At 45.5% G+C, this 26,880-nt stretch overlaps 2 protein-coding genes across 11 annotated transcripts in view; both read left to right on the top strand.

Moving 5' to 3' along the window:
- RERE (arginine-glutamic acid dipeptide repeats) overlaps positions 1-14,630 on the top strand; it is a 232,565-nt gene extending 217,935 nt beyond the window's left edge. For 5 of the 7 annotated variants that reach the window (XM_054085457.1, XM_054085459.1, XM_054085462.1 and 2 more), the window contains 10 exons: positions 561-653; positions 1,419-1,618; positions 2,870-3,031; positions 4,447-4,560; positions 4,943-6,327; positions 6,793-7,015; positions 8,293-9,016; positions 12,516-12,662; positions 12,884-13,064; positions 14,091-14,630. In XM_054085457.1, coding sequence (XP_053941432.1) covers positions 561-653; positions 1,419-1,618; positions 2,870-3,031; positions 4,447-4,560; positions 4,943-6,327; positions 6,793-7,015; positions 8,293-9,016; positions 12,516-12,662; positions 12,884-13,064; positions 14,091-14,124 — 3,263 coding nt within the window. In that variant the 3' untranslated portion in view covers positions 14,125-14,630. The remainder of the gene's footprint in view (positions 1-560; positions 654-1,418; positions 1,619-2,869; positions 3,032-4,446; positions 4,561-4,942; positions 6,328-6,792; positions 7,016-8,292; positions 9,017-12,515; positions 12,663-12,883; positions 13,065-14,090) is intronic. The other 2 variants (XM_054085460.1, XM_054085461.1) reach the window with 2 other exon arrangements.
- Positions 14,631-14,768: 138 nt separating this feature from the next.
- Positions 14,769-26,880, top strand: part of SAMD11 (sterile alpha motif domain containing 11) — a 233,663-nt gene continuing 221,551 nt past the window's right edge. For all 4 annotated transcript variants that reach the window (XM_054085465.1, XM_054085468.1, XM_054085467.1 and 1 more), the window contains exon 1: positions 14,769-20,074. The gene's annotated coding sequence lies outside the window, so the exon portion shown is untranslated. The remainder of the gene's footprint in view (positions 20,075-26,880) is intronic.

The following is a 26,880-nucleotide window of genomic DNA, read 5'->3' on the forward strand; positions in this document are numbered from 1 at the left end:
TTCCACCCATAAGACACATCCAGCTCTTGGGTTAAGTCCGGCCACTGTCTAGCAGAGCAGAACAGCAGTGCCCATCTGGGTTAGAAGATGAAGTCTGGAAACAAAATAAAACCTTAAGAGCCACCACAGTATCTGTCCATGGAATCTGATAAAGTAGGGTTAAGTATAGAATATTTGATTCTAAATTTGACCAGGTTCTAGAGATTAACATCTTTTCTCTTGAAAGCTGTGCTTTAAGAGCACAGCCTCTCTACCTATGCATAAGCAGTATTTGAACGACAACTTAATTGGAAAAGTAACGAGTACTGAATCCAAAGTTGTGTGAACGCTGTCACTTGATGCATTCCTGGAACCCTTCTTTAGTCTTCAGACTGATCAGGTCAGGCCTTGCTTAGTTTGCATGATCAGAATCCAGGCAAGGTGGTTGTAGGAAGGCACAATATGTATGTGACAGCTATTATTATTAATGGTTATTTTGGCCATGTAGGAGGAAATAGAAAATCCTGTTGAGTTGTTCTTTTCTCTTTCCCTCTTCTTTCCTTGTTCTTTACTTTATTCAGTGGACTTGAGCTCGGCCAGTGAAGATGACTTTGACAGCGAGGACAGCGAACAGGAACTGAAGGGCTACGCCTGTCGTCACTGCTTCACAACCAGTAGGCACCTGATTCATTGCCGTATTTCTCTCCTTTCTGCTGCTGCCCATATTTAATGCAGGCTCATTCAAGCAAGAGCAGTTCCTGTGCATGTACAGCTGCTCAAAAAAAGTGGGATGAATCAGCTAAAATATGTGGTGTTCCTAGCAGGGTTAGTCATGCTTTGCTATTGCAACTTAATATTGCTGCGACAAAGGAGAACGCTGAGAGGTAGATGTTTAAACAGGAAAAAAACCCTATGTAATCCATAATCTATCTAATCCACTTGTGGTATTGCACATCAGTGTGCAATGTGACTGTGCCTGTCACACACAAAACTTCTGCACCAAATCTCTTCTGTAAGTCTCATTCCTGTAGGTATTCCTGGAGGTTCTCTGATATTTGGGCATGTGCATGGCATGGAATTGCTAGCCCCAGAATAGGGAAGGAAATGAGAAGTTCATAGCTCACTTTACTTTAAGAAACCACAGCTTTGGACAACAATAGCTGCCTGTTAGTTGCCAGGTAGAGCACATGAGGCTGCTTTGTATTCAAAGCTGTAGTTGCTTAAGTAAATGAAGAGTTTGTAAACTGAATATTGAAGATGAGAAGTGGAGCATAAACTGAGCCTGGAACAGGCTAAAGTTGTCCAGAAATTTGTCTAACTTTGCCTGTTGAAAAGCAGCTGCTTTACTAGTTGTGTGCTTTTTTACTAATGCAAAGTGTTTGTGCTGAGTATCTGGTATTGATTGCATGTTTCTAAGCCGTTGCTTTTCCTGCCCCAAGCCTCCAAGGACTGGCACCACGGCGGTCGAGAAAACATTTTATTGTGCACCGATTGTCGCATCCACTTCAAAAAATACGGAGAGCTGCCACCCATCGAGAAGCCTGTAGACCCTCCGCCCTTTATGTTTAAGCCTGTCAAAGAGGAAGATGATGGACTTAGTGGAAAGCATAGCATGAGGACAAGGCGGAGTCGAGGCTCGGTAGGCTTAACACTCTTGCATTGCAGCTTCTTCTGTAAAGAGGAGGTGGTGGCTGGAAAAAGGTAGTCAAACTTTTAAAATGTCGCTTTTTCCATCTTGCTTGTTTGCTGTGTGCGTGCCTGCCACTGCCTTTGTGTGTGCAAGCGTGAGATCTGCTGATGTTGAGGCTTTCCTTGGAAAAAGGGGCTGAAGTGTCTCTTTTGCAAGCTCTAGTCAAACTTGTTATTTCCATTTTTAATGACCGGCAGTGGACTGTCATCATAAGGGGGCATTTGACCAGTGTGTCATTACAGATTGTGTACTATCATGTGTCCTTCTTCCAGCTGGATCCTGTCCGAGGTAAGCCCTTGGGCTTATTTTAAAGGAAGAGGTTTAAATTAAATGCCATTTGTGTGATCTCTTCCTGTTACTGGAGATAAAATCCCTTCCCTACAGAAAGCAGTAGTTTGCTCCTATAGTCAGTGTGCTCTGTCGCCCAGTTTTTACTTGGGGTGTAATGCCAGGAGCCTCGCTGTCTGCAAGTCACTTGTGAGATCTCTGACAGCAGCTCTGCTTAATTTGATGTTTGCTTTGGGTTCTGGCTGATAGGAAGCAGCAGATCTATTTCTTTTCCTTGCCCTCCCTGTTTATCTTTCTGATCATGATGATTGGACCATTGCTTCTAAACCTCTGGTGAGGCTGCACTGACAGGTGAGGTTGGCTTCGGTGTTTTGATGGTCACCAGTCACCCAAAGCACTGCCCTACTGGGAGGGAAACAGCATTAATGTGCTGTGCTGTGGTTCTCACCGTGTTGCAGGAGCACGTTGAAACAGTGGTTTTAGAAACAGGCCTTGGCTGCTTCAATGCCTAGTGATAGACCTGTTATTAATGGAATCCAAGGGTCCTCTCCTGCCTCATTCACTGTGTGTGATGCACGCTTGCAAATGTATGTGCATGTATTTTATGAAGAAAACTGAGCATGCGAACAGCAGCAGCTTTGGAACATCTTTCTAATGTTGTCATTTCTGGCAGGCACTATTAAGTAAAATAACTAGCACTTAATATTTTTGAGTAGACGTATCAAGGATTTGCCTCTCTAAGTCCAAATGAGCTTGCCAGAAAAAAATGTTTTGATGTCAAATGCTCTTGTTTTTTTATTTTTCAAGCTCTTATCAAGCGTGCTCTATCCATGCCCCTGCTGTAAGACAGAAAAATAAAGAGGTTGGTCAAATGATGACTTGGATATGCTTTTATTTCTGTTAAACAAATAGATGTCTACACTACGTAGTGGTCGTAAAAAGCAGCCAGCCAGCCCTGATGGTAGAGCCTCGCCTATTAATGAAGACATCCGTTCGAGTGGCCGCAACTCTCCTAGCGCTGCCAGCACTTCCAGTAATGACAGCAAAGCGGATTCAGTGAAGAAGTCTACCAAGGTAAGATTTTCCTATTCTGCTTTTCTCTTCAGACTGGACACCTGAGGCCTTGTCAGTCAGATAATGGAGATGCAGGCTCTAGGAGGTGAGGGAATCTCTTGGTGACGTGGAAATTCCTGCTTGTGTGGAGAAGCAACAAAATTAATGGTGCATCAGACTGGTGTTTTGTTCCTGGACATACGGATGTGCAGTGATAACAAACATTAATGTATCCCTGTATAACCTTACTGCTCTCATGATAAACTAATCCTTCAATTTGAGATGCAAATGCAAGCATTAGGCTCATGGAAGCAATGTTACGTTTGAGACAAGTAGACAGTTTTAGGGATTTTTTTTTTTTAAGCAGTACTTAGTCTTTGCTTACAAAGATTATGAATATGTAGTAATTGAGGCTTCTTCTGTGTGTATATTTGCTTGTTTTTTTCAGAGCAAGCTGACAGTTTAGTGTGTTTGAATGAGTAAGTGCCTTTCCAAGAGAGCACTGAAGAAACTAAGCCAGATAAAGCGGGAAGGCTGGCTATTAGGCAGCGTAAATTGAGAAGTGGCAAGTTAAAAATAAACCTAAGAGAGATCCTAAGTCAGAACTGGAGCACAGAGCAAGTTTTCACGTGATAAAACTGAAAACTTAGCAAAATGCAAAGTTAGGTTTGGTAATTATGTGATGTATGAAGCTGTCCCAGGCCATGAAAGAAGGTAGTAATCTTGTAATAGCTACTAACTGTTATCCCTGTATTTGATTGGATATAAAAATAACCCTCTCAAAATACCAGGAGTAAAGCAAGACTTCCAGAAAGAGGCTTATCCTGTGCCAGTCAGCTCAGAAATGCTTGCTTCATCCTTTGCTAACAACCGGTGTTGGTCTTGGTTGGAGGAGTACACTGGGACAGTTGATCTGGTCTGAGTTCCTGAAGGACTTGTTTTTGCACAGCTGAAGACAACTGCTTTGTTTAAAGTATTCCTTTGCTTTCAGAGCTTGAAACCATGTGATGAGGAATGCTTTACTCCATGTTCCTTTTTCCTGCTACCCTGTGTCAGAAACATGTGCGGTGTTTGTGTGCAAACTGCTCCTTGGGTTTCTGTCTGCAGAAGTAAAATTGCAGTCTGCTTGGGGTTCCCTCTTAAACTTGACCTCCAAAGGGATTCGCTCAAGTATGTAGGTGCAGGTTTTCTGCGAGCTGCTCCTTGGCGGTGGTGGAAGCAGAACCTCCAGAATGGATTCCCCTGCAACTGGACAAAGGAACAGATGCGTATTGCATTGTTAAATACCAACTATCTCAACTTCTGATCAGTTCTCCTGCTGCAGAGGAACCTTTCTAATTTTTTATTTGAGTAAATACAGTAGCTCTGGCGTATGCTCAGTTGACTTTTGCATTTACACCACTGGTAACTGTTGTGTTATGCTTTGTTTGTGACAGAAGATAAAAGAAGAGGTGTCTTCTCCTCTGAAGAACTCCAAGAGGCAGCGGGAAAAGGCAGCTTCTGACACAGAGGAACCTGACAGATCCAATGCCAAAAAATCCAAAACTCAAGTGAGTCCCACTTACGAGCATTTTGAGAGTGAAAGGGGTTGCAAACCTGCTAACAAACCAAAAAGAGTCTCTCGAAAGATGGAGTGTCCACAACTTCTCTCTGCAACCACTTTCAATGCTTGGTCACCCTTGTAGTGAAGAAATGTTTCCTGGTCTTGAGGCAGAACCTCCTTTATTTCAGTTTGCCCCCACTGAAAAAGTGTGTGGCTCTGTTATCTTTACACTCTCACTTTGGGTATTTATGTTGCCTGAGCTGTTTTAAGTCCTCTGAGGTTCAGATATTGGCCCTTGCACTTGTGTTTGTGGAATAGGTTGCATCATATGGCATGTTCTGTGTGCAGCTTTCTCATGCTTGGTGGTTGTTCTTCCCCTCTCCCTGCAGGAGATCAGCAGGCCAAACTCTCCGTCAGAGGGTGAGGGCGAAGGTGAGAGCTCTGACAGCCGCAGCGTCAATGACGAAGGGAGCAGCGATCCCAAGGACATTGACCAGGATAACCGGAGCACATCACCTAGCATCCCTAGTCCTCAAGACAATGAGAGCGACTCAGATTCATCTGCTCAACAACAAGTGCTGCAGGCACAGCCCCAAGTGCTTCAGGCACAGAGCGGTTCTGGCCAAGCTCCTCCTCCTACACCACCTGTATCGGCCCAGTTACCAGCATCGCTGCCAGCTGTGTCGAGTGCTGCTTCAGCTGCACCACAGGTCTCACCGTCAGCATCTCAGCCCCCCAGCCAGCCTCAGGCCCCTGCCCCTCCACCTCCCCATTCTCACATACAGCAGGCCCCTGCTCTGCACCCGCAGAGACTCCCGTCACCCCACCCGCCTCTACAGCCCATGAGCGTGTCGCAGAGCCAGCCCACCCCTGCCCCGTCACAGCCTCACTCGCAGCCTCCGCTCCACAGTCAGGCCCAGCCTGCCCCTCACAGCCTGCAGGCTCAGACCCTCCTGCCTCATCCTGTACCTTCCCAGCCATTCTCCCTCCCCACTCAGTCATCTCAGTCTCAGGTTCCCCTTCAGACACAAGCGCCATCTCATTCTCACTCCGCTCTCCAGGTTCAGGTGACGCAGCCTGTCCTGCCAACCACAACCTCGCTGCAGCAGGCGCAGCCTCCACGGGAGCAGCCCTTGCCCCCTGCACCCATGGCCATGCCTCATATCAAACCTCCTCCTACCACCCCCATCCCTCAGCTCCCCACTGCTCCATCCCACAAGCATCCTCCTCATCTCTCTGGCCCTTCTCCATTCTCGATGAACTCCAACTTGCCTCCACCACCTGCTTTAAAGCCTCTGAGCTCCCTCTCAACTCATCATCCTCCATCTGCGCACCCTCCTCCTTTGCAGCTGATGCCTCAGAGCCAGCCACTGCAGTCTTCGCAAGCCCAGCCTCCCATACTGACGCAGAGTCAGAGCCTTCCCCCCCCTGCTAATCATCCCCCATCTGGACTCCATCAGGTATCCTCCCAGCCCCCCTTTTCCCAGCATCCGTTTGTCCCCGGAGGCCCACCTTCCATCACGCCTCCTTCTTGCCCTTCCACTTCCACACCACCCGCTGTGCCTGGCATCCCGCTTCAGACTTCCATCTCCACATCAGCAGCTTCTAGTGGGAACGTGCCAGTGGTGACAGCCTGCACGCTACCACCTATTCAAATCAAAGAAGAAGTCCCAGACGAAGCTGAGGAACCAGAAAGTCCTCCCCCTCCACCCCGAAGTCCATCACCAGAGCCAACTGTGGTGGATACACCAAGCCATGCCAGTCAGTCAGCCAGGTATGGAGGTTGTCAGCTGTGCTTCCTTAACTTGCTCTGTTTTTGTGGGTAGCAGGGCACTCTCAAAAGCTGAGAAAGTTGGACTCGATGGTCCAGTGGGTCCTTTCCAACCTAGTGATTCTATGATTCTGTGAAAGGAGCTCCTGTGGGAGCTGAGTGTGTTTATATGTGCATCTTGTCAGGCTCTCTCGCTAGCATGGGTTTGCTCTGTTTTTCTGGAAAGGTGCTCTTTCCACCAACGTATTCAGACAGGGCGTTACAGTTTGTGATTGTGAGAGGGGTTTTGTGCTCTGCTTGTCTGTGGAGTAATATGGTACAATTCATTTTCTCATGGCTTTTGGGGAAGCTGGTAGTGCTGCTGTGTAAGTGTAAAGTGGCAATTTCTTCTTTTTTACATAGAGTTCTTAAATTGCAGAGTCTTGCATCTTTCCCAGGGCTGAGCACTTTCTGATTAATTTCTTTCAGGTTCTATAAGCATCTGGACCGTGGCTACAATTCGTGCTCAAGAGCAGACTTATACTTTATGCCTCTGGCAGGATCGAAACTGGCCAAGAAGAGAGAAGAGGTCATCGAGAAGGCCAAAAGGGAAGCAGAGCAGAAGGCCAGAGAAGAGAGGGAAAGAGAAAAAGAAAAGGAGAAGGAAAGAGAGAGGGAGCGGGAACGTGAAAGAGAAGCAGAACGAGCTGTGGTAGGTTTATTTGTAGCTAAGAGCTGTTTAAGGGAGTTGGCACGTTAGGATCTGACCTGGATGGTGACCAGAATGCAAATCCCCAGAAGCACTTTAACACATGTGCAATCAGGTATTTGTGAAAGTAGGTGCGTATGGAGTGAAAGCCAACCGGCTATGAGCACCTCCTGGCCTGCCTGGGACTTTATTCTCTTTGAAGGACATGAAGAGCTTCTATTCCCACTCTGTTTCTGATGTGTGGGAAGCCAATGCAGCTGGGGATAACCAGGCCAAGTATTTACCTGTACTTGCAGTAAAAAAAGCGCTCTGTGCAGAGATGGTGAATGCGTTTGTGCACCCTGTTCTGCTGTGCAGGCACAGGCGTGCTGTCTGCTGGAAAAAGGGATCTGAAGACTTCTAGGATTTCTAATAAACTAATTAAAGACATGTAACCTTTTTTTATGAGGAGACCTGAACTCCAGTCTTGGTATAAAGAGCCAGTACAACTGATTTGTTTCTCTGTGGCCTGTCAGAAAGGAATGATCACTTCTGGACCCACAGAACTGATGGGCTTGTAATAGAGTATTCATGCTGAAACAGAAGATGCTGATGTCTTCCTATTCCAGAGTGCATTTCAGAGATCTGATATGCACTGTGTTTCAGTAGCATTATAAAAGACAGGATATAGCATCTGTCCATGAAAGGATTTGTCCTATGAAAGGATTTGTCCTGTATAGGACTTGGCTTTATTTTGGGGATAGGGATCCTGGCGCAATTGCACGGTTAAGCTGTACTCATTCCACCCCCAAAAGTGGTGTGCAGCTCTTGTACGTGAGGGGAGAGCACGATGGAAAGTCCTGATGTGAAAGGAGTGGAATTCGTTGTGTTGCACATTGTGGAGATGAGTTTCCTTGTGTTTAGTAAGTTTTGGGTTACAGGCGAGTGTGGAGAGGAGAGCAAGAGCACTCTGCGGACAAGACTGGTGTGTAGTGATGTGTACCAGCTAGCCATTCCCATAGCTGTGATGTGTCCCAGCTGGTTGCTGTTCTGCTGACTGTAAAGCAGTTGGTGTAGCTTTGAGGCTGTTGCTACAGAGCAGTTATTGTCTGGCCCACAGGACAGACAAGATCCAGTTCTTCCCCAAAGCAGATTGGAGCACACAGCTGCAGGAGCCGCAAGGCTCAGCAGACTGAACTTGCCTCCTTGTAGAGCTTGAAGCACAGGAAGGGAAGTGTGTGCCTGCTGTGTTTTTAAGTCAGATGTGTTGAAGTAAAATTCTTTTCCCCCGTTCTGTGCAGCAGAAGGTATCCAGCTCCTCCCATGAAGGCCGTCTTGGAGAATCTCAGCTCAGCGGGCCAGCACACATGAGACCTTCATTTGAACCTCCGCCAACGACCATTGCTGCTGTACCACCTTATATTGGTCCGGATACACCTGCATTACGAACACTGAGTGAATATGCCCGTCCTCATGTCATGTCACCAACAAACCGTAACCATCCCTTCTTTGTCCCCCTGAACCCCACTGATCCACTGCTGGCCTACCATATGCCTGGCCTCTACAATGTGGATCCCACCATTCGGGAACGAGAGCTGCGAGAACGGGAAATCCGGGAGCGAGAAATCCGGGAGAGGGAGTTGAGAGAGAGAATGAAACCTGGCTTCGAGGTCAAGCCCCCGGAGCTGGATGCACTGCACCCAGCTACTAACCCGATGGAGCATTTTGCCAGGCATGGTGCACTGACTATTCCCCCAACAGCAGGACCTCACCCGTTTGCTTCCTTCCATCCGGGTTTGAACCCCCTCGAAAGAGAGAGACTTGCACTGGCAGGCCCACAGTTACGGCCTGAAATGAGCTACCCTGACAGACTGGCAGCAGAGAGAATACATGCTGAGCGGATGGCATCGCTGACAAACGACCCCTTGGCACGGCTCCAGATGTTCAATGTTACGCCTCACCATCATCAACATTCACACATACACTCGCATTTACACCTACATCAGCAGGATCCCTTACATCAAGGTGAGCCCAGGGAAATGGGTTGGGTAGTTGCCCGGGGAATCTCTCTCATCAGCTGTTAGCAGAACTTGACCTGAACCAAGCAGACTGTGACTCCTGGAATTCAAGTGGCAAAACTCCTCTTGATTTTGATGTGGCTTCGGTGCTGTATAAGGTTGTGATGAATGAAATGCAAACAGTTAGTTTTCAGTAGGGTAGACCAATAGCAGTGATAAAGTAAATGATGGTAACATAACAGCAATTTTGAGACTGTAAAAAGCTTTGCTGGGGTTTTTTTTTGTTTATATTTAAAGTACTGGAGTTCTAGAGCACCACCTTACAGTGGTGTCTGCTGTACCGGTGGGGATCCCACTAGGAGAAGAAAATTCACAAGGAGAGCTGTCATGTAACTGGTGACACTGCCAATGCTACCGGCTGCTAAAAGTTAAAACTGGAGAGGAGCTGAAGCTGGAATTTACATAGAGAAGCTGAAAAAAGACAAGTTAGAGGAGAAAGACTTCATTTCTTTAGCCATTTGACATGCCCACCATCTGGCTTTAGTTGAGCTGAAATCCTGTGTCACAATTCTCGTAAGAACCATCTGACTTTATGGTTTGGCACCTTTTGCAGCAGAGTATTCCTATGCGTGGGATTTTTTTTTCCCCCCAAAGTATTTTAGTCTCAAATGAATTTATGCAGTTCTCATTTCTAAAGCAAGATATGTGGTTACTACAGTCTGGAACCTGGAAGATGAGACACTAAGCAGGATTTTTCTGATTTTCTGGTGGCAGACTGGGTAGAAAACAGCAAGCAAGGCCCCAGGTGCAGTAGCTGCTAAGGAAGAAGAAAAAAAGGTCCAAGTATTTAAAGTGCAGCTTCTGGTGCAGCCAGCTACAAATGGAGTGTTTGTGCAAGCAAATGGAGCATACTTTGCCTTGGAGCGGTATGCATTAAACATAGCTGGGATGTCTGCTTTTTTGAGTTTTGAGTGCTGTTGCAGAAGCCGAAGTGTGTATCAAGGCTATCAGCAGGGCCCTGTGAGACTGGTCAGGGCTGGAGGGGGTTACTGTTAGGAGGCGATAGTGGTGAGTATCAGCATTCCTAAAGCTGTCAGCTTTGGGCTTGGGTTGAGACTGCACGAATTACGGACTGGTTCAGTGTGAGGCAGGTTTGCATAATAACCCCTTGATAGCAGAAGCAGTTTGTCATAGATTGTGTCTGTACAAGGAGGACAGGCTGAGAGAGTTGGGGTTGTTTGGCCTGGAGAAGAGAAGGCTCCGAGGAGACCTTAGAGCAGCTTCCAGTACCTGAAAGGGCTACAAGAAAGCTGAGGAGGGACTGTTTACAAAGGCTTGTAGTGAAAGGATGAGGGGCAACGGGTATAAACTGGAGAGGGGCAGATTTAGGCTAGACATAAGGAAGAATTTCTTCACTATGAGAGTGGTGAGGCACTGGCATCGGTTGCCCAGGAAAGTTGTGGCTGCTCTATCCCTGAAGGTGTTCAAGGCCAGGTTGGATGGGGACTTGGGCAGCCTGATCTAGTGTTTCTGCCCATGGCTGGGCACTGGAACTGGATGATCTTTAAGGTGCCTTTCAACCCAAACTATTCTGTGATTCTGTTGTCAGTAAGTCCCCGCCTCTGCGGGTGAGTCCCCCAGTTACTTGATCTGGATGAAACTATTGCTGGTACATTCTCACTCTCTGTCTAGTGAGAGACTCGGCAGACAAAGCCAGATCAAAGCCTTGTCAAGTCTCTTACCTGCATTTGAAAAGTAATTTGGCTTTAATCTCAGATGCCAGGTTAAAATTCAGTTAGGGGCTCTCAAGCATCTCCAAGTAGTTCTTGCTCCAGAGTAGCTTCATAGGTGGGTACGGCCCTAACATGCGTAACCTGTGTGTCTCCTTGAGCAGGGGTGGACAGAGGGTGAAATGACCACACATTTCTGCTCTGGACCAATACGAGCTGATGGAAAACTGTGTCAACTGTGCTGTATTCCTTCCCTTTGCAGTTCCTCTGTGATCTGCTGACAGCCTAACATGCAGAGATTTCAGATGAGCTGATGGAGTGGGTTTTAGGTTTTGCTGGTGTCTTTTTTTCATCCCATTGGTAAAACAGCATTAGAGAAGTGCTTTACAGCTGTCCCTCTCCACACAAGAGTGGTGACATTGTCATTATTTGCCAACAGAGGTTTTTGCCAGCTTTTGGTCTGTCAAGTAGTACTGGTAAAGTCAGAAGGATGCTTAAGTGCTGCTGTACTAAATGTCACTGGTAATCCTCCAGTTTCGTGTGTGTAAGGAGAAATGGGAGAGAGTTTTGGGGAAGCATTTCTAAACGCTGAGCATCTTTGTTGTGAGGAGATCAGAGGTTTTTTTCAGAAAGAGGCCGAGTGTCAGAGATTGATAGTTAAAGAAGATCACGTTGTTTTTCCCTGTCACAATGCTGTGGTAAAGCATTCCACAGTTGTCTCTTGTTTTCCTTTCTCTCCGTGTAGTTATCGGAGTTGAGCGTATTCCTTCCTCAGTTTATCTGTGGGAGCTTCACTTGCACTAACAAAAAGAAATGGGATCTTTCCCATCTTGTATTCCAAGAAGTCTCCAGAAAAATCCACCTAAGCAGTTCAGTTTGTAGCAGTATGTTTGAGTTAACTTGTAAAAGTCAAGAACAGGAGATTGCTAGGAGAGCAGAGTGTAAAATTTGGCCCAGCGATCCACAGATCAAGAGGTGGCCTCACGTTTGGCAGCGCTACAGAGTTGAAATAAAGCTGATATGGATTTGCCCAGCTGCTGATGGATTTGGTTGGGTTTTTATCTCTGTTTTCTGGCATAACAGTGGCCTGTTCCCCAGGCCAGTCCATTGTGCAGGCACACCAACAAGGATAGAGAACAAGTGAGCTGGGAGGTAAAGACTGAAGAGCAGGTTGCTTTTTTCAGAGTCCACTTAAGGTGTTTGCCAAGGTGGTTGCACTCTGAACATATGGTAGAAATATCATGATAAGCAGTTTAAAAAAACTGTACACAGGAGAGATCTTGCAAGGCCAGGAAAGGGTGAAACACAGCTGTGCAGTAGGATATCTTTTTTTAAGTCTCCAGTGTTGAACAGATTTCCCAGCAGCATCTCAATTTACTTGTGTTAGGCTGAGAAGGTCTGATCAACGAGCACTGCTGCTCTTTGTGCTGGCGGGGAGTGGGAGGAACATCTGAAAATGAAAGCTCAGGTGGGTTAGTTGCTTAATTTTTTTAAAAGAAGTGGGTTTTTTTCCCCTGCCGCTTCGTGGATGTCTTTTTCTTGTAGAAATTGAAAGCCCTGGGTTGTTGCTTTAACAGTTGAGACTATTTGGTAAGCAGATGTCACTTGAAGATAGAACAGTGGGTTTCAAATTGGATGGAGCTGTGCCTCTGGTAGTTATGTGCGAGTTAGGCCAAATGCTGATCTAACTGAAGTCAGACAGGGCTTTTGATCTCCCAATAGTGAGTGATGCTTCCTAAAGCAGATGATTGCTTTCTTTCTTTCCCTCTTTTAAAGGTTCAGCAGGACCTGTTCACCCGCTGGTGGATCCTTTAGCAGCTGGACCCCATTTGGCACGTTTTCCCTACCCACCTGGGACCATCCCCAACCCGTTGCTAGGGCAGCCACCTCACGAGCATGAAATGCTCCGGCATCCAGTCTTTGGTGAGAGCATTTTACAGTCCTCTATGAAGGTTGTCTCTTGACCTCAACTGTGTCTTTCTGGCTCCTTAACATATTTTAGGAGGGGAGTTGGTGGAGTTGAGCTGTAGCTTAAGTTACTGCCAAAGGTTGATTATTTGGTTTGTTTAAAAAAAAAAGAAAGGTTCCTGGGACAACTCTCTGCATAGCAAAGAGATGTCTAAAAAGGAGAAAATCTCTCTTAGGTACTCCTTATCCACGAGATCTGCCTGGTGCCATTCCACCTCCGATGTCAGCAGCCCACCAGCTGCAGGCCATGCACGCCCAGTCCGCAGAGCTGCAAAGACTGGCAATGGAGCAGCAGTGGTTGCACGGGCATCCTCACATGCACGGTGGTCATCTACCAAGTCAGGAAGATTATTACAGGTGAGAGAGGCACCGAAGGCATTTGGAGACTTGGGGGGTGCTACAGCTTGTTTTTTATCCACATTCCATCTTTTTTCTTCTAAATTGCCACCTGCCTTATTGTGTGCTGAGTTATTGTCCTGATGCAGTTAGGGAAGGTGGTGAAGCTGTACTGAAACCTAATCTGGGCAGAGGAGATAGGGCAAATTGGAAACTAGGTCCAAATTACTGGCATGAGAAGTAGACCAGTTGGGTCTCACATTGCAGAATTACATCTGTTTGGAGTTTTTTTGTGTGATATATGCTCTGATTGCTGCTTCAACGTCTCTTTTCCTTGAGAGCAGTGGAGAAGAGTGGGTAAGAAGCTTTCTGAATGAGGACAGGGGAGGAATTCGATGCATCTTAAGAAATTGCTGAAGGCAATAGGAAGTTGAAATGTATAAGTAATAGAGCAGACAATGCCTAGATGGATCAGGAGAGCTCCTTCTCTACAGAATGCTATATGGTGTTGATAGTAGAGTGGTTCTCCTGGCCTGCCTTATATGACAGCACATATTTCCTGTTTGGCAATGATTGCTATAATAACAAAAAGCCACCAGCACCTAGCAGGGATATTTCTGCATCTGTGAGTGGCAAGGATATATAGGAAACGGTGTATTAAACCCCTGCCTTGCACTGCTTTACTCTGGTGTTTCAGTCCTTGCTTTGCCCTGCTGGCCTTGTGCCGCGGGGCAGCCAGTCTGCCTGCAGCCGCCTGTCACATCTGCAGCTGCAGATAAAGCTGGAGCTCGATGAGCTGGCACCAGCAATCTCGCTGACATGTAAGGAGCACTTCAAGTAGAAAAAGGTCATCACTTCCTTCCAACGCAGACAGCGTTATCGCTGCTGTTACAGTGGCGTTCAGTTCTGTGCAGAAAGCTCACAAGTCCTCTTGCAGCCTCTGTTCCCTTCAGGGCAGGAGGGCGAGGTTAGTAGGAAGGCAAACTGTCTCTGAAGTGTGGTGACACCTCCTTCGTTATGTTAAAATGAGTTTTCTTTCTCTTTCAGTCGACTGAAGAAAGAAGGCGACAAACAGTTGTAATTAATTATTTATTTGTAATGCTGGCTATGGAAACCCCAGTCCTTGGGAAGGAGTGGAACATTTTTACATACAATAAGAGCTACAAAAGGAAAAGAATATCTTATAAAGATTTCTTTATATATTTAAAACAGAATCAACCACCCAGCAAGTAGAGACTTATCAGCAGTGTGTTCATTTGTAGAGAAGATTTCTCAAGACTCGTGTGGGTCTCCCTGCATGACAACGTATTCAGAAGCCTATTGAGAGTACAGGACTGTGTGAAATATTCAGAGAACTTCCTGCAATCTTGGGTTTTTTTCCTTACTAGTTTGTTTTGAGTAGGTGCTAGAATCAGGTTCACAACACAAGTCACTGTGCGTGAAGAGACACTTGATGCATCTATAGCTATTTTAAAAAAAACAAGGATTGCAAGTAGGTGACATAACAAGCTCTGAATCCAAGTGCTATAATAATAAAAATCTACTTTTATTTTAATACATTGTAGGAAATCTTCATAATTTTAAAGAGAGCTCAGTTCTGCAGCATGGCTTTTTAAGTCTGTAAATAACTTTTTTTGGGTAGAGGGGAGAAACAGAACAAAACAAAACTCCAGAAACGTTTATCTTGATTTTCAGTAACATCACAACTTGTGAATTCCTACCTGGTATTGACAGAATACAGAGTTGATTTTTTAATAAAATATATATATATAATTATCCCTTTAATTAAAGGGAACAATGGGTATCAATAATTTCAAATGGGTAAAAGCTTGAAATTTGGTTTAATATCAACAATAAGCATTAAAGGGAGTTGCAGGGATAATGTTGCAAATGACTGTTTCTGTTCTTGTTTTTTTGGTTTGTTTGGGTTTTTTTGTTAGTGTTACATCTCTCTGTTCTGAAGGTGATTTCTGTTGAGTTGGGTTTCTCAGCAGTGCAGGTGTCCCTTGGAACCAGCTTATCCTTTTGATGCCTACTTCAAGGGTTAATTTCCAGTGTGGCCATAATACACTTCTTTCCTATTACCTTTTGAAATTTAATCAATCTACATTGGTTTAAGACTTTAGGCAAGGGTTCAAAGAAATAGCCTGTTCTAAAATCTCTTTTATAAAACGTTCTGTGACTCAAACCAGTACAGCCAGAATTTTGTATGCACAGGCACGTTTTTGGAGGACGTGCTCTTTCTGGCCTCTTACGTTTGATATGTTCTTATGAAAAGCCGATAGGCAACTCAGTTAATATTCTTAAAGTTGTTTTGCGAAAAAACAGTTTGTATTTCTCTTTGACTGTTCTAATTTTGCTTTTGTAAGCAAAAACTTCTTAATTGCCACCGGTGTTCTGTATCTCAGGAGCTCGCTGCTTTGGGATTAACCGGGTATATGGACAGTAACATTTACTGACTCCCAACACAACAGGTCCATGCAGAATAACTCCTGTTGGCTAGGTCCCATGAGGATGGTAAAAGGAGAGGAACACACAGAAGGCCAGTGACCATTACTTTGGAGACAGCTCTACTTACTGTCGAGGCAGAAATTATTTTTTTACTGTTTTTCTGTGTTTTTACTTTGCTGGAGCAGAAGGTGATGCAACCAATGGACATCTGAATCTGCTGGCCATTTTTCCTGCTGGTGCATAACATCCCCCCATTCTCTCTCTTAAACTCACCGAGTGCTCTCTCTGCTGTTGTAGACTGTTCAGTGTGATGGTTGTGTCATAGGACTGTACTGAGCCATGTTTGATAAACTTGTAGTTAATCATGCATTCTGATGGAAGGCGTGGCGTGCACAGTGCTCTGTCCACCTCATGGATCTCAGACCAGTGTCAGACAGTGCCCAGTGTCAGACAGTGAGTAACATCAATTTACCAATTAAAAATACACATTAGGGTATTCTAGGTCCACTTAAGGAAAGGTGTATAGGGGAGAAAGGAAGACTATTTCAGCTGATGTTGATCTTACATTTTTTCTGTCCTCCATTCCAGATTTCTCAGTGCTTAAGAACTGCAATAGCATTTAATCAGTTCCATCTGCTATATTTGATCTCTCTGTGAAGGTATTAAAAGGAACAGCTAGTGTTCTGAAATTCGGAAACCGTGAGGTCGAGGATGGTAAAGTCATCTTCAGTTGATGCCTTCGGTCACTGTCTGCAGTGATCAGCAAGATGGTTTTCTCCTGAGGAACAGTTTTCACTGTTGCTAACAGAGGAGTAGTGCTAAGATCAGTCTGCTCAGCAGAGAGAGGGCCTCAGTTTACTTTTCAAAAGTCTCATTAGGCACATTTCAGTTAAACCTCCCCTCCTTGTTTTTACCATGTGGAATTTGGGAGTTTGAGGGAGTTCAGTCACTCTAGCCATTTTGTCTGACCCTTCTCTTTTGGTGTTATTTTTAGCTATGGTTCTTCTTAAGGAAAAAAAAGCTAATTGCCTCCGGCGGTGTTCTCTCTCTGTATTTTTTTTTCAGCTGAAGTTTGCAGTCTGTTCAAAAGCTGTTCATTGATCTCTTTTCTTTTTTTCTTCTAAGAAAAGCATTCTGATAATTTGTAGGAGTTTTTTTTCTCACATAATTCAGCAAATAAGCACTGAAATTCTTCCATTTTAGACTATTGATTAACTACAACTTTACATGCAGTGGTTTTTGAAGCCATTTTGGTGTTCGATGCCCTATTAAAACAACCCAGACCTTTTGATTTTCTTTAAGAAATCTCTCTTATTTTTCCTCTGTTTTGAAAGTTGATTTTTGTTTTATTTACTTTTGCTTTAGTGTTTTTGAAACGTCTCTCTTGTTCTATGTCGTCATGGTTGAGCTTGTTTCACTGCACCGTTAAAGCAGAGTGTACATTCTGACTGCTACATTTATATATATCTTGAAGCTTAATGTATATATGAGTAGTTTGCCATGGGATAACACAGTGTAAACAGAGTAGAAACCCAGAAATCGTGACTTCTGTGTTCTCTCCATTTGAGTATTTTGTAATTTTTTTGAAATATTTGTGGACATAAATAAAACCAAGCTACACTACAGCAGCCAGGTTTTGCCTGCAAGCGAAATGTGTCTGTTAATTGTTGTTAGTGGGAAAAGAGTTATTTTCATCTGGGATAATATGGGATGCTGGCATGGCCATCTTGTCTGTTTTAAAGCTGTCTTGTCTTTCTTGGCTTTATTTTTTCCTCCTTTGAGCTCATTTCTTTTTTAATATACAGTATACAAGCACCAACATTATGTCTCGTTACAGACATTTATTCTGCCTCCCTGAAACACATTTAATATTCAGGGTAATACTACATAACTTTGCCATGTTATTCTGTAAGTTAAGCAGTCAAATTGGTAAGAACGCATGTGTAAGAATGCTTTGGCTGTTGTGACTGCAGGAGCTTTCTGTGTACAGCGTTGCTATGTCCACTGATCTGTCTGCCTGAGCACAAACGAGAAGTTAAAATGAAGTGTGTGTGTAAGCTTTCAGTGCGTCAGCTGAAGAACAGAAAAACAAGAACTTCTAAACCAGAGTGGACAATTTTCCTCATTTCAACAGAGTAGGAAAGACTGCATGCCGTCATCTTTTAAATTTGCCTGTGAACCAAACTGTTCAGAAGACGTGCAAGGGAGAATGAACCCTGATGACTCATGAAATGGTAGCTTGAAGTTAGATTTAGTACGCTATATATACCCCAGTAGCCAAGTTTTTTACATATCTTATTTTCTAAGAGGTGTTACTTTGTGCCAGTAGAGTCATCTTGCATACAACCAATCCAGACCTGGCAAGAGATGGATTCCAAAGGGGTGGTGATTGCAGAGAGGAAGATGTACAATTCATTGTCTTTTCATTGCCTGCTGAAAAGCTGGGATTTGCTTTCAGATTGCACCAACTTGTGTTTGTGTGCATTTGTAACAGCTTCTTATCTTCTGTCTACGAGGGGTTATAATGTATTTGGGTGGGTGAGCTGCTTGAGTGTTCCATATATGATAGCAGTGTCTCCAAAGTGTTACGATGCCAGAGAGAGGGGGATGATGAGTATCTTTACAGAATAAATGTTTGGTCAAAAGGGAGACAGGAAGGCTGCATTCTTGATCCGATTCTGCTTTGGTTTTGACCTGTGACTTTTCAGAAATAGGTATTTTGACTCCAGTTCAAGCTAACCAGTGCTCTGAGTGTACTGAGAAAAGTGCCCTGTTGTTTGAGTGTGCTTGAAGCAGACTGAGAAGTATTCATGACAAATAGCGCAGGAGTTTGGAGCTGCATATTTGAAGAGGCTGCTCTATTTATACCCTGTGGCATTTTGTAAGGGGAAGGTCAGTTCTTGTCTACTGGATATAGCTTCTGAAAATGCTTTTTTTGAGGCTGGCTTGAACATGTGCTGTGGTGGATATTTTGACATTTCTCTTTGGTTTTTAATTCCTTGCACTCAGAACTTGAACGGGCTTGGGCTGCCCTCCTGCTCTTGCTATAGGCTTTGAGGTTCCAGGCTTTGAATAGTTATTCCTGCAGGGAGAAGGCCAAAGTGGATTGTTATTGCTGTATAAATTGAACAACACGGTTCCTATAGCAGTGGTGGTCTCATGTCAGCGATGTCTTGCCGATGCAAGGAAAAGGTGGGAACGCTGGCTGCCTTGTGGCTGTGTTCTGTGCGTGGGAACAGCCATCGTTCTCATGTCACATAACTGTGGAAAGTAACCCATAGAGGAGGGCTCCCATTGTTTCTCAGCCGTGGATCACTGTTACAACTTACACTCAGGCACAAGGAGGAATGCTGAAGCCTGCTGTTTTGTTTGGAAATCTGATTTTCTGTTCTTTGAACGTGAAAAAAAGGCATCTGTGGCATTGCTGCTTGTGGCATTTCTGGGCTTTGTGGAAGCTCCTGTGCACTGGGTTTGATCTCTGAGGGTCTTTAATCACTTTACTCAAGGCAAGTGTGCTGGGAGGGCGGGTCCTGCTCCAAAGGGAGTGGCTGCCCAAACCTTCTGGAAGATGCTGTGAGGGAGCCCCTCAGCCCTGGCAATGTGGGGTTGTGCAGGGAAAATGGTGGTGGGAGGGAGCCTAGGGCACAGCCTTTTCTCTCAGAGCAGCCCTGCCTGTGGAAGGAAGCCCGGATCGTGGGATTTGCTATCACCCAGCCCCTCCTGGCAGGGTTCCTTGGGAATACAGTTCCTATTGTAGCAGTGGATTTGTGTCAGCAATGCCTTGGTGGTGCAAGGACAAGGTGGGAAAGCCAGCTGCCTCGTGGCTGCTCTATCCATGGGAATAGCCTCCATTCTAATGTCATTTAGCTGTGGAAAGTAACCCAGGCAGGAGGGATTCCATCCTTGCTTGGGCATTGATGCTGTTTACAGCTTACATTTAGGCATGAGGTGAAAAGCTGAAGCCTGCTGTTTTGTTTGGAAATTTGATTTTCTGTTGTTTGAAGATGAAAAAAGGCAACTCTGACATTGCTGCTTGTGGTGTCTCGTGCACTGGGTTTGGTCTCTGAGGGTCTTTAATCACTTTACTCAAGGCAGGTGTGCTGGGAGGGCGGGTCCTGCTCCACAGGGAGTGGCTGCCCCAAACCTTCTGGAGGGTGCTGTGAAGGAGCCTCTCAGTCCTGGCAGCGTGCTGGTGTGAGGTAAGAGCGAGCCTTTCCCTTCTAGGATGGGGAAAAAGATGGCAGGAAAGGGTGGGAAGGAGTCTGGGACGCAGCTTTTTCTCTCAGAGCGGCCCTGCCTGTGGAGTGAAACCCAGATTTTGGGATGTGGTCCTTGACCCAGAAGGGAGCTAGCTTTCCCTCTGCCCCTCCTGGCACTGTCCTGTGGTCCCCAAAGAAGCTGGGTCTCTCTCTGATCCTCCTCCAAACGTCCTTTGGTCCCCGAGGCAGCTGGGACCCGGGTGCTGGTTCAGTTTGCTCAGCTCCATCCGTGTTGCTGTCACAGGTGCCCTGCGTCCCAGGCAGCTGCTCCTGTGGTGACAGTCCTGGAAGTTTTTCCTCCTTGGCTTTCCCATGTGACAGGTAAGCTTGAGAAAACTTTGTTGGTGTTTGTGTTGGGTCGTTTTCCAGGGTAGCTCTCACCCTAAAGGGTATCAGAAAGGCTCCAGATGTCTGATTTTGGAGGGAAGCCTTTGAGGTGCCCTGCCTGTCCTTTGCAAATGACTGCTCTTCTTGTTTCCCTCTTCTACTTTAAGGCAAGCTTTTTTCTCATGGTGTTGGCTTTGCAAAAACAAACAGGAGGAAAATGTAGAAACAACATCATGTGAACCACAAATCTCAAGTGGATAATTTAGTCCGGTTAATTTTGTTATTTACAAGTGCTCATAGAGTCACAGAATGATTTGGGTTGGAAGGGACCTTAAAGGTCATCCAGTTCCACCCCCTGCCGTGGGCAGGGACACCTCCCACTGGATCAGGGGCTCCAAGCCCCATCCAACCTGGCCTGGAACCCCTCCAGGGATGGGGCAGCCACCACTGCTCTGGGCACCCTGGGCCAGGGCCTCCCCACCCTCATAGGAAAAATTTCTCCCTAAAATCTCATCTAAATCTCCCCTCTTTCATCTCAAAATCATTCCCCATCGTCCCCTCCCTGCATTCCCTGATTGAGAGCCCCTCCCAGCTTTCCTGTAGCCCCATTGAAGTACTTTGCATCTGTGTAGAAGTGGTAACCTGGCTCCTGCAAAATGTATGTGAAGAATTTACTTCCCTGCTTTGTTCCTAATCACCATCCTTCTTCCCACTCTCCCCCTGAAAAAAACCCAAAAAACTGAAGGAATCTGACAAAACACATTTATCTGCATAAAGTCTCAGAAGATTTGCAAAACTATCTGCTAGGAATGGTCACCCCTAGCACCCAACAGATGTACTGGTGAATGTTGATGCAGCACAGGTTTCAGACACAACATAAACGTTTCTTCCTTGGGTCTCACAAGTGAGAGAAATGAGGCTCCCTAGTAAACATTATTCAAATCCACTTTCCAGCTGGGTAAGTAATGAGAAGAGTCAGGCTGATCTTGCATTGCTCTGCAGAAGGGAGGAAAAGTACTACGAAAAAAATAGCACTTAGTGCGTGGAGGACTCTGGGTGGCTAGCAGTCACATCCAGGACAGTATTTGATAATTCTGTTGCTTGCACAGTCTCATGTTTGAAAGTCAGAATATGTAAATTTTAGGGCACTAAATCAAGCCCAGCTTCAATATAAGCATGAATACCTTTACTGATGATTAGTATTAATGTAGTGTGCTTTCCCTTACACTAAAGCAGACTTTGGGTAACTCCAAAGTGCAGTTGTCAAAGTGACTTAGAAAAGATTCAAGATCAGACTTGTTGACCATCCTTTTGCTCTGGATTAATTTGAGTCTTTTTAGTTTCTGAATCCTGTTGCGATACCATTTCATTATTTGTTAGGTCTTTAGATGTTTGCCCCACGTCCTTACCTGTGGCAATGTCACCGGAGAGAAGTGTGCTCTACAGAGTTGTCGCTCAGCTTGTGAACACTCCTGTCTAGCTATATCTGCAAGGCTTTGAGTTTCCTGCACCAGGGAACATGTGTGTGGGAGAGGAAATTATGGAATAAATTGATGCACTGGCCTTGGAAAATAGCTGTGCGTGATGTCAATGGAGTTGTATTTCACTTTGCCTGGGGTCTTGATTTTGCTGGAACAGACTGTTAGTCAAATCTGTAAGATGGAAATTTCTCTGGCCTGGCAGAACCCTAATTACAAAGTCTCTTCCTAAGCTGGATTGTTTCATTGTTGTCTAACTGACTCTTTTATCCTTCTTTTCACTTCTCTCTGGTCTGTTACTTCACAGCTTAATGCTTTTTATATAGTAGCAAATAAAATGGCTATCAGTAGCAATATTTTGAGAAGCACAAGAGAATACTCAGTAGGAAAGGAGTGAAAGAGCACGGTACCCAGCCTCCATAGGAAGCTCTAGTGAGCTTCAGCTCTTTGTAATACCAAGTCTTATTGGTATTACAAAAGGGATGTGACAATTTATTAGAAATAGGAGGAGAGGATTAACAGAGGAAATTATTCAACAGTCGAAGTGTCCATTTTGAAATAAATTAATTCTCTGGGTGCTGTTATTTTTTTTCTGGAAAAGGGTGCACTCAGCCCTAAATCTTCTAGCGGGCAAAATTGCAGTGTCCTGCGTATCTGCCAGCAAAGGTTTTTATGTTGGAAGCGTTCCTCTAGCCATCGTTTGAGGGGAGGAAAATGTGAAGGTAAATGAAGATCGTAGTTTGGACTTCTTAGCCCTGTATAGATAAATGGCTACTGAAGATCTGTACAGGGAGAAGGGGGATTTCTCCCCTTCCAGCTGCTGTGTCAGGAAGGATAATGAGCTTGAGGAGCATCTCAGAAGGAAGGCCGGAGTGTTTCACTCCGGGTGGTTTCAACAGTTTCTGGAGCTATACCTTTGGGCATTTTGAAGGGTTTATCTTCAATAAACTTGCAAATCATTGTGATGCACTGTGCCCTTGGGCCAGCACATTTTTCACCTGACTCCTGGTGCCATCCAGTTGCTTCTCCAGAAGAGAAAAATGAGTTTGATGCAGAATGAGCAGATGCATGTTTGCAGCTGCTGCCACAATTTAAAAAGTGCACAAGTGTCTTGTGATACAGAACTGAAGTGGTTTGCAAAATGCTGGGGTTGACCTAGGGCCGCTGTGAACTGTCTCACTGCTCATAATAAACCAGCGTTTAATTAAATATTCCATCATGTGCACGTTCTGTGTTGACGTACAGGGACCCTCCAGGTGAAGGCAGGCTGTCAGGAGAGCGTCTGGGACATTTTGTACAGCTGCCTCAGCATATGGGGAAGCTTTGTCTGCGTTTGTGTAGGTTGTAACTTGTTCCAAGTTGATCTCAGAATTGGAATCTGAGCAGAGACTTCAGTCCCTAGGGTGGCACTGAGCTGTAACTAAATTCATTCCGATGACAATACTTAAGTAATTCCCTGGCTATCTCCTGTTTCACAATCTGTGGCACAGCTTTTCTTTACTTTGAAACTATTAATTAGGGGTTTTTTTTGTTTCTTGCCCCCTTTTGAACTGCTTTTTTGGCTCAAGAGGAGAATGTGCTGGACCTAGAGGACTTTGCAATTTGTCCTTCATCCCTCAAGCCTCTCCTTTAAAGCCTGATCTGTACTGAGTTTTACGGTCAGTGGTGTTGATTAGGAAGATAGAAATACATATTTTTCTTCCCCAGCTGACTGACTGCAAGATAATTTTATTGTTTATGCTTGAATCTGTTGCTTTTACTCTTGTAACCGTTGTGTAGTGCTGGAACAGGACACATTTCTAGCATGGACAAGCATTTCAACAAGAGCAGCAAAAAGCACAGGTCAGTTATTGTTTGTTGATATTTCTGTGGTAGCCGGTCATATACTTACCAAGGGCAGTGAAAATCCTCATCAGATTTGTGCTCACTGGGGAAAAAAATATTAAAATAGGTACCTTTGCAAAGCACTGCCGCTGTATCAGTACTGAAGCAATGTACCGTGCATTTTGTTTGTCAGGTGTCTGGAAGAGTTGGAGTGTGAAGAGCTGAGAGAGGCTGGAGGGTAAAGCCTGCATGGTGTATATTTGTGGTGGTATTACAGCATGGAATCCAGCCCATTGTCAGCGTGTGAGGGTTCATAGCCTGGTGGGAGGAGCCTCTGTAACCAGTACACTCACAAAGTGGGGTGTTTACCAGTTTGTGCTGGAAAAATCCATTTCCAGACACAAGCTCTTTGCTGTTTCTTCCTGATGTGAAGATGCAACTCACCTTTCACCTGTTGACATTGCTTTACTACAGATTTTGTGATTCTGGATGACAATATACTTGTGGTGGGACTGTAGAAATATGTTTTTCCCATTTCCTTCAGTGTTTAAAGAAAAGCTCCTTGACTTTACTAATTTCTTTTGGAGACTATACCTGAGGCCAGAAGCTGTTGGGAGGTGGTAACAGAAATGCCTTCATCTAAATGTAAATGTTGCTTCCCTGCCTCAGGCTGCCTTTAAGAGGCTTTTTCTATGAGAAGTAATGGTCCCAATCAATGTATTCGCGTCAATAAAAGGTCTTTTATATGTTTATTTGAAATGTATTGTTCTGGGGTGATGGGTTCACATTTGTTTTTTAAGCAGGTGCCTGAGATGGAATGAAAAATAGGGAGCATAAAGGAGAGGGAAAAAGCTTGGGGGCGGGAGGGTGCAAAAGGGTGGAAGGAACCAGGGTGCCTTAATAGTGGGACACAGGACAATGTGCAAGGTAGGAGTGGGACAGAGCTTCCTGGTGCTGCTTCCTGGGCACTGGGACAGTCCATTCTGACTGGCACTGGACCTTGAGTACACGAGTTAGTGGAGGGTCATAGAATCATTAAATGATTTGGGTTGGAAGGGACCTTAAAGCCCATACGTTCCAACGCCTGCCATGGGCAGGGACACCTCCCACTGGATCAGGGTGCTTAAAGTCTCATCCAGCCTGGCCTGGAACCCCTCCAGGGATGGGGCAGCCACCACTGCTCTGGGCAGCCTGGGCCAGGGCCTCCCCAACCTCAAAGTGGGTCCCTGACAAAGATGGAGGGAAAGATTTTCTGAATCACTGCAAGTATAGTGACATCTGCTTGTAGGTGATCATCTTAGGCTAAGTTAGCTTGAAATTCTTTTCCCACACTCCCTCCTTTCTGGTTAAAAAGGAAAGCAGGTAAAGAGGTGCCACACCAAAGTGGGAAAGATAACTGTTTCTTTGTGTATTCTATATTCCACCTTGAAGTGTGAATTCCGAATGTGTTCTGCCAGCACCACTGATGAGCGTTGCCTTATATGTGTGGAATTTCATGTCTTTTAACTTGGCCTTCATTTTGAGGTAACCTCACTGTACTGTTCCTGACAGCGAGAGGCTAGTAGGCATCTGCAGGCATTGATGGCAAATCAGCTTCCTCTGCTGGTGGGTGCCACGTGCTGTAATCCAGGCTTTCATTTCTCTCAAACAGCATTTTGGCATTCAGGACAAATTAGTTAATGGCCTGCTGAAAGCTACATCTGTCCCACAGGGCCTAGGCTGATGGCTTTCCCGGTCTGCCTGGTGACGTTTGGTTTTGCCTCTGCTGGTGTACTGTGCCTTGCTCTAGATTCTGGGTTTGTGCTTTCAAAAGAGGTTTGAGCAGATGGATTTCTACTATTTGTATTTGTGCAATATAGATGGATGAGAAGGTGCTGTTAGTAAAGGGGTTTGAGACCCTTGAATCCTAACGGCTACAGAATTAATAATTGCAGTCATGTGGTGTCACATGTGGTTTGCACCTTGGCTAATGGGGTTCCTTACACTTTCTGTTCTGCTAACAAGGCCCTGTTATGGGGTGTGGATTTGGCCCCTAATGCTCTGGAGCTGGTGCTTTAGAGGAGGCGGGAAGGTAATGCTTCCATCTCCATCGCTCTCCTCCAGTTTGCCTGACCAATCACAAGTTGCAGCATCTCTTCTGAAGTGATACCTTGTGAGCTGCCGGTTACACCACCATAAAGCAGGAGAAATGCTGTTGAGTTCAGCTGGATTTGTTTGGCGTAACTGAGAGCAATGCTTACAATGTTCTACCTAGATTTGTCATCTAAGAGCTGGTTTGCAGTGCACATGCCACCATGCACAGTCAGGTGTTTGCTCGGAGGTGCTGGGATGCTATGGATGATGAGCTGAGCCTTTGCTGCAGCATTTGGGAGGTGAAGTCTAAGCCTTTGCAATGGATAAGGTCTCTTTAGCTGGGTTTTCTTACTGGCCAAGGAATACTAACTTCCAGGCATCTCATCTCTGTCGCGTCCGAGTGTCTAGGTATGCAGCTGTTGCGTTTTTTATCACCAGTCTCACACACTGCTGTGCAGCATTCCTGCAGTGCCCTGGGTATTTTTGCCTGTGCCAGACTGAGCTCTGAGTCACTTGAGCAGACGCTCAGATGGTGGGGGACTGGACTGTTTCTGGCGGAGCCCCGGGGGCTCTTGTCCGACTGATTTTTATTTACAAGATTGCAAATAAGAAAACATGAGCAGTTGGCTGCTGGCCCTGGCGTGCGTTCCTGTGCCCAGCTGGGCTGCAGGTGCTTGGCAGAGCCGCCTTTGCAATGCCTCCTGGCTACTGGAGTGCTGGCCTGGGGCAGGGAGACTCCCTCTTCCACCTTGCGTTTTCTTACTGGCCAAGGAATACTAACTCCCAAGGGTCTCGTCTCTGTCCTCTCCAAGTGTCTAGGTCTTCCACCTTGGGTGGAGGTAGAGAGGACAGGGAAAGAAGACCAAGAGGTGGAAGCTTGCGCTGAATTGATTCCTGCTCAGTGTGATTTGGTAGTTCCCTGGAGCAGTTGGTTTGTGTTTGTGGTTCGCCCAGTCCTTTCTCCTTGTAGGAGCTGCTGGACACTGCCAGGCTCTCGCAGCCCCCGGGCTGTCCCTCTGCCCTGGCTGCCGTTGCAGCCTTTGCCACCGGATGGCAGCAGATGCTCGGATAAAGGAAATTCAACCCTCGCCCTTAAGCATCTTTCCAGGAAAACTTGAGGAACTGACACTGATTCCTGTACTGAACTCATGGTCAGAAAAACAAGGCTTCCACAAACATCACAGCATGGACTTCCTGGCTGCAGGGGTCTGTGAGACCCAGGACCACATGCTCCCACACAGCACGGCAAGCCGGGCTTTCCTTGGGTTTCATTTGTTTTGCAAAAATAAGTTTCTGTTGACAAAACTTCCCAGCTGCTTCCTCGTCTTTTCCTCGCATGGCTGTGCACTGTGCAGTTTTTAGCTTTATCTGGCACTGCAGAGTGATCGCAATTCTCTTTTCCTTTGCTTTTCTCCCCACTTTAGG

The sequence above is a fragment of the Cuculus canorus genome, chromosome 21 (assembly GCF_017976375.1).
Source record: "Cuculus canorus isolate bCucCan1 chromosome 21, bCucCan1.pri, whole genome shotgun sequence".
NCBI lineage: Eukaryota > Metazoa > Chordata > Aves > Cuculiformes > Cuculidae > Cuculus > Cuculus canorus.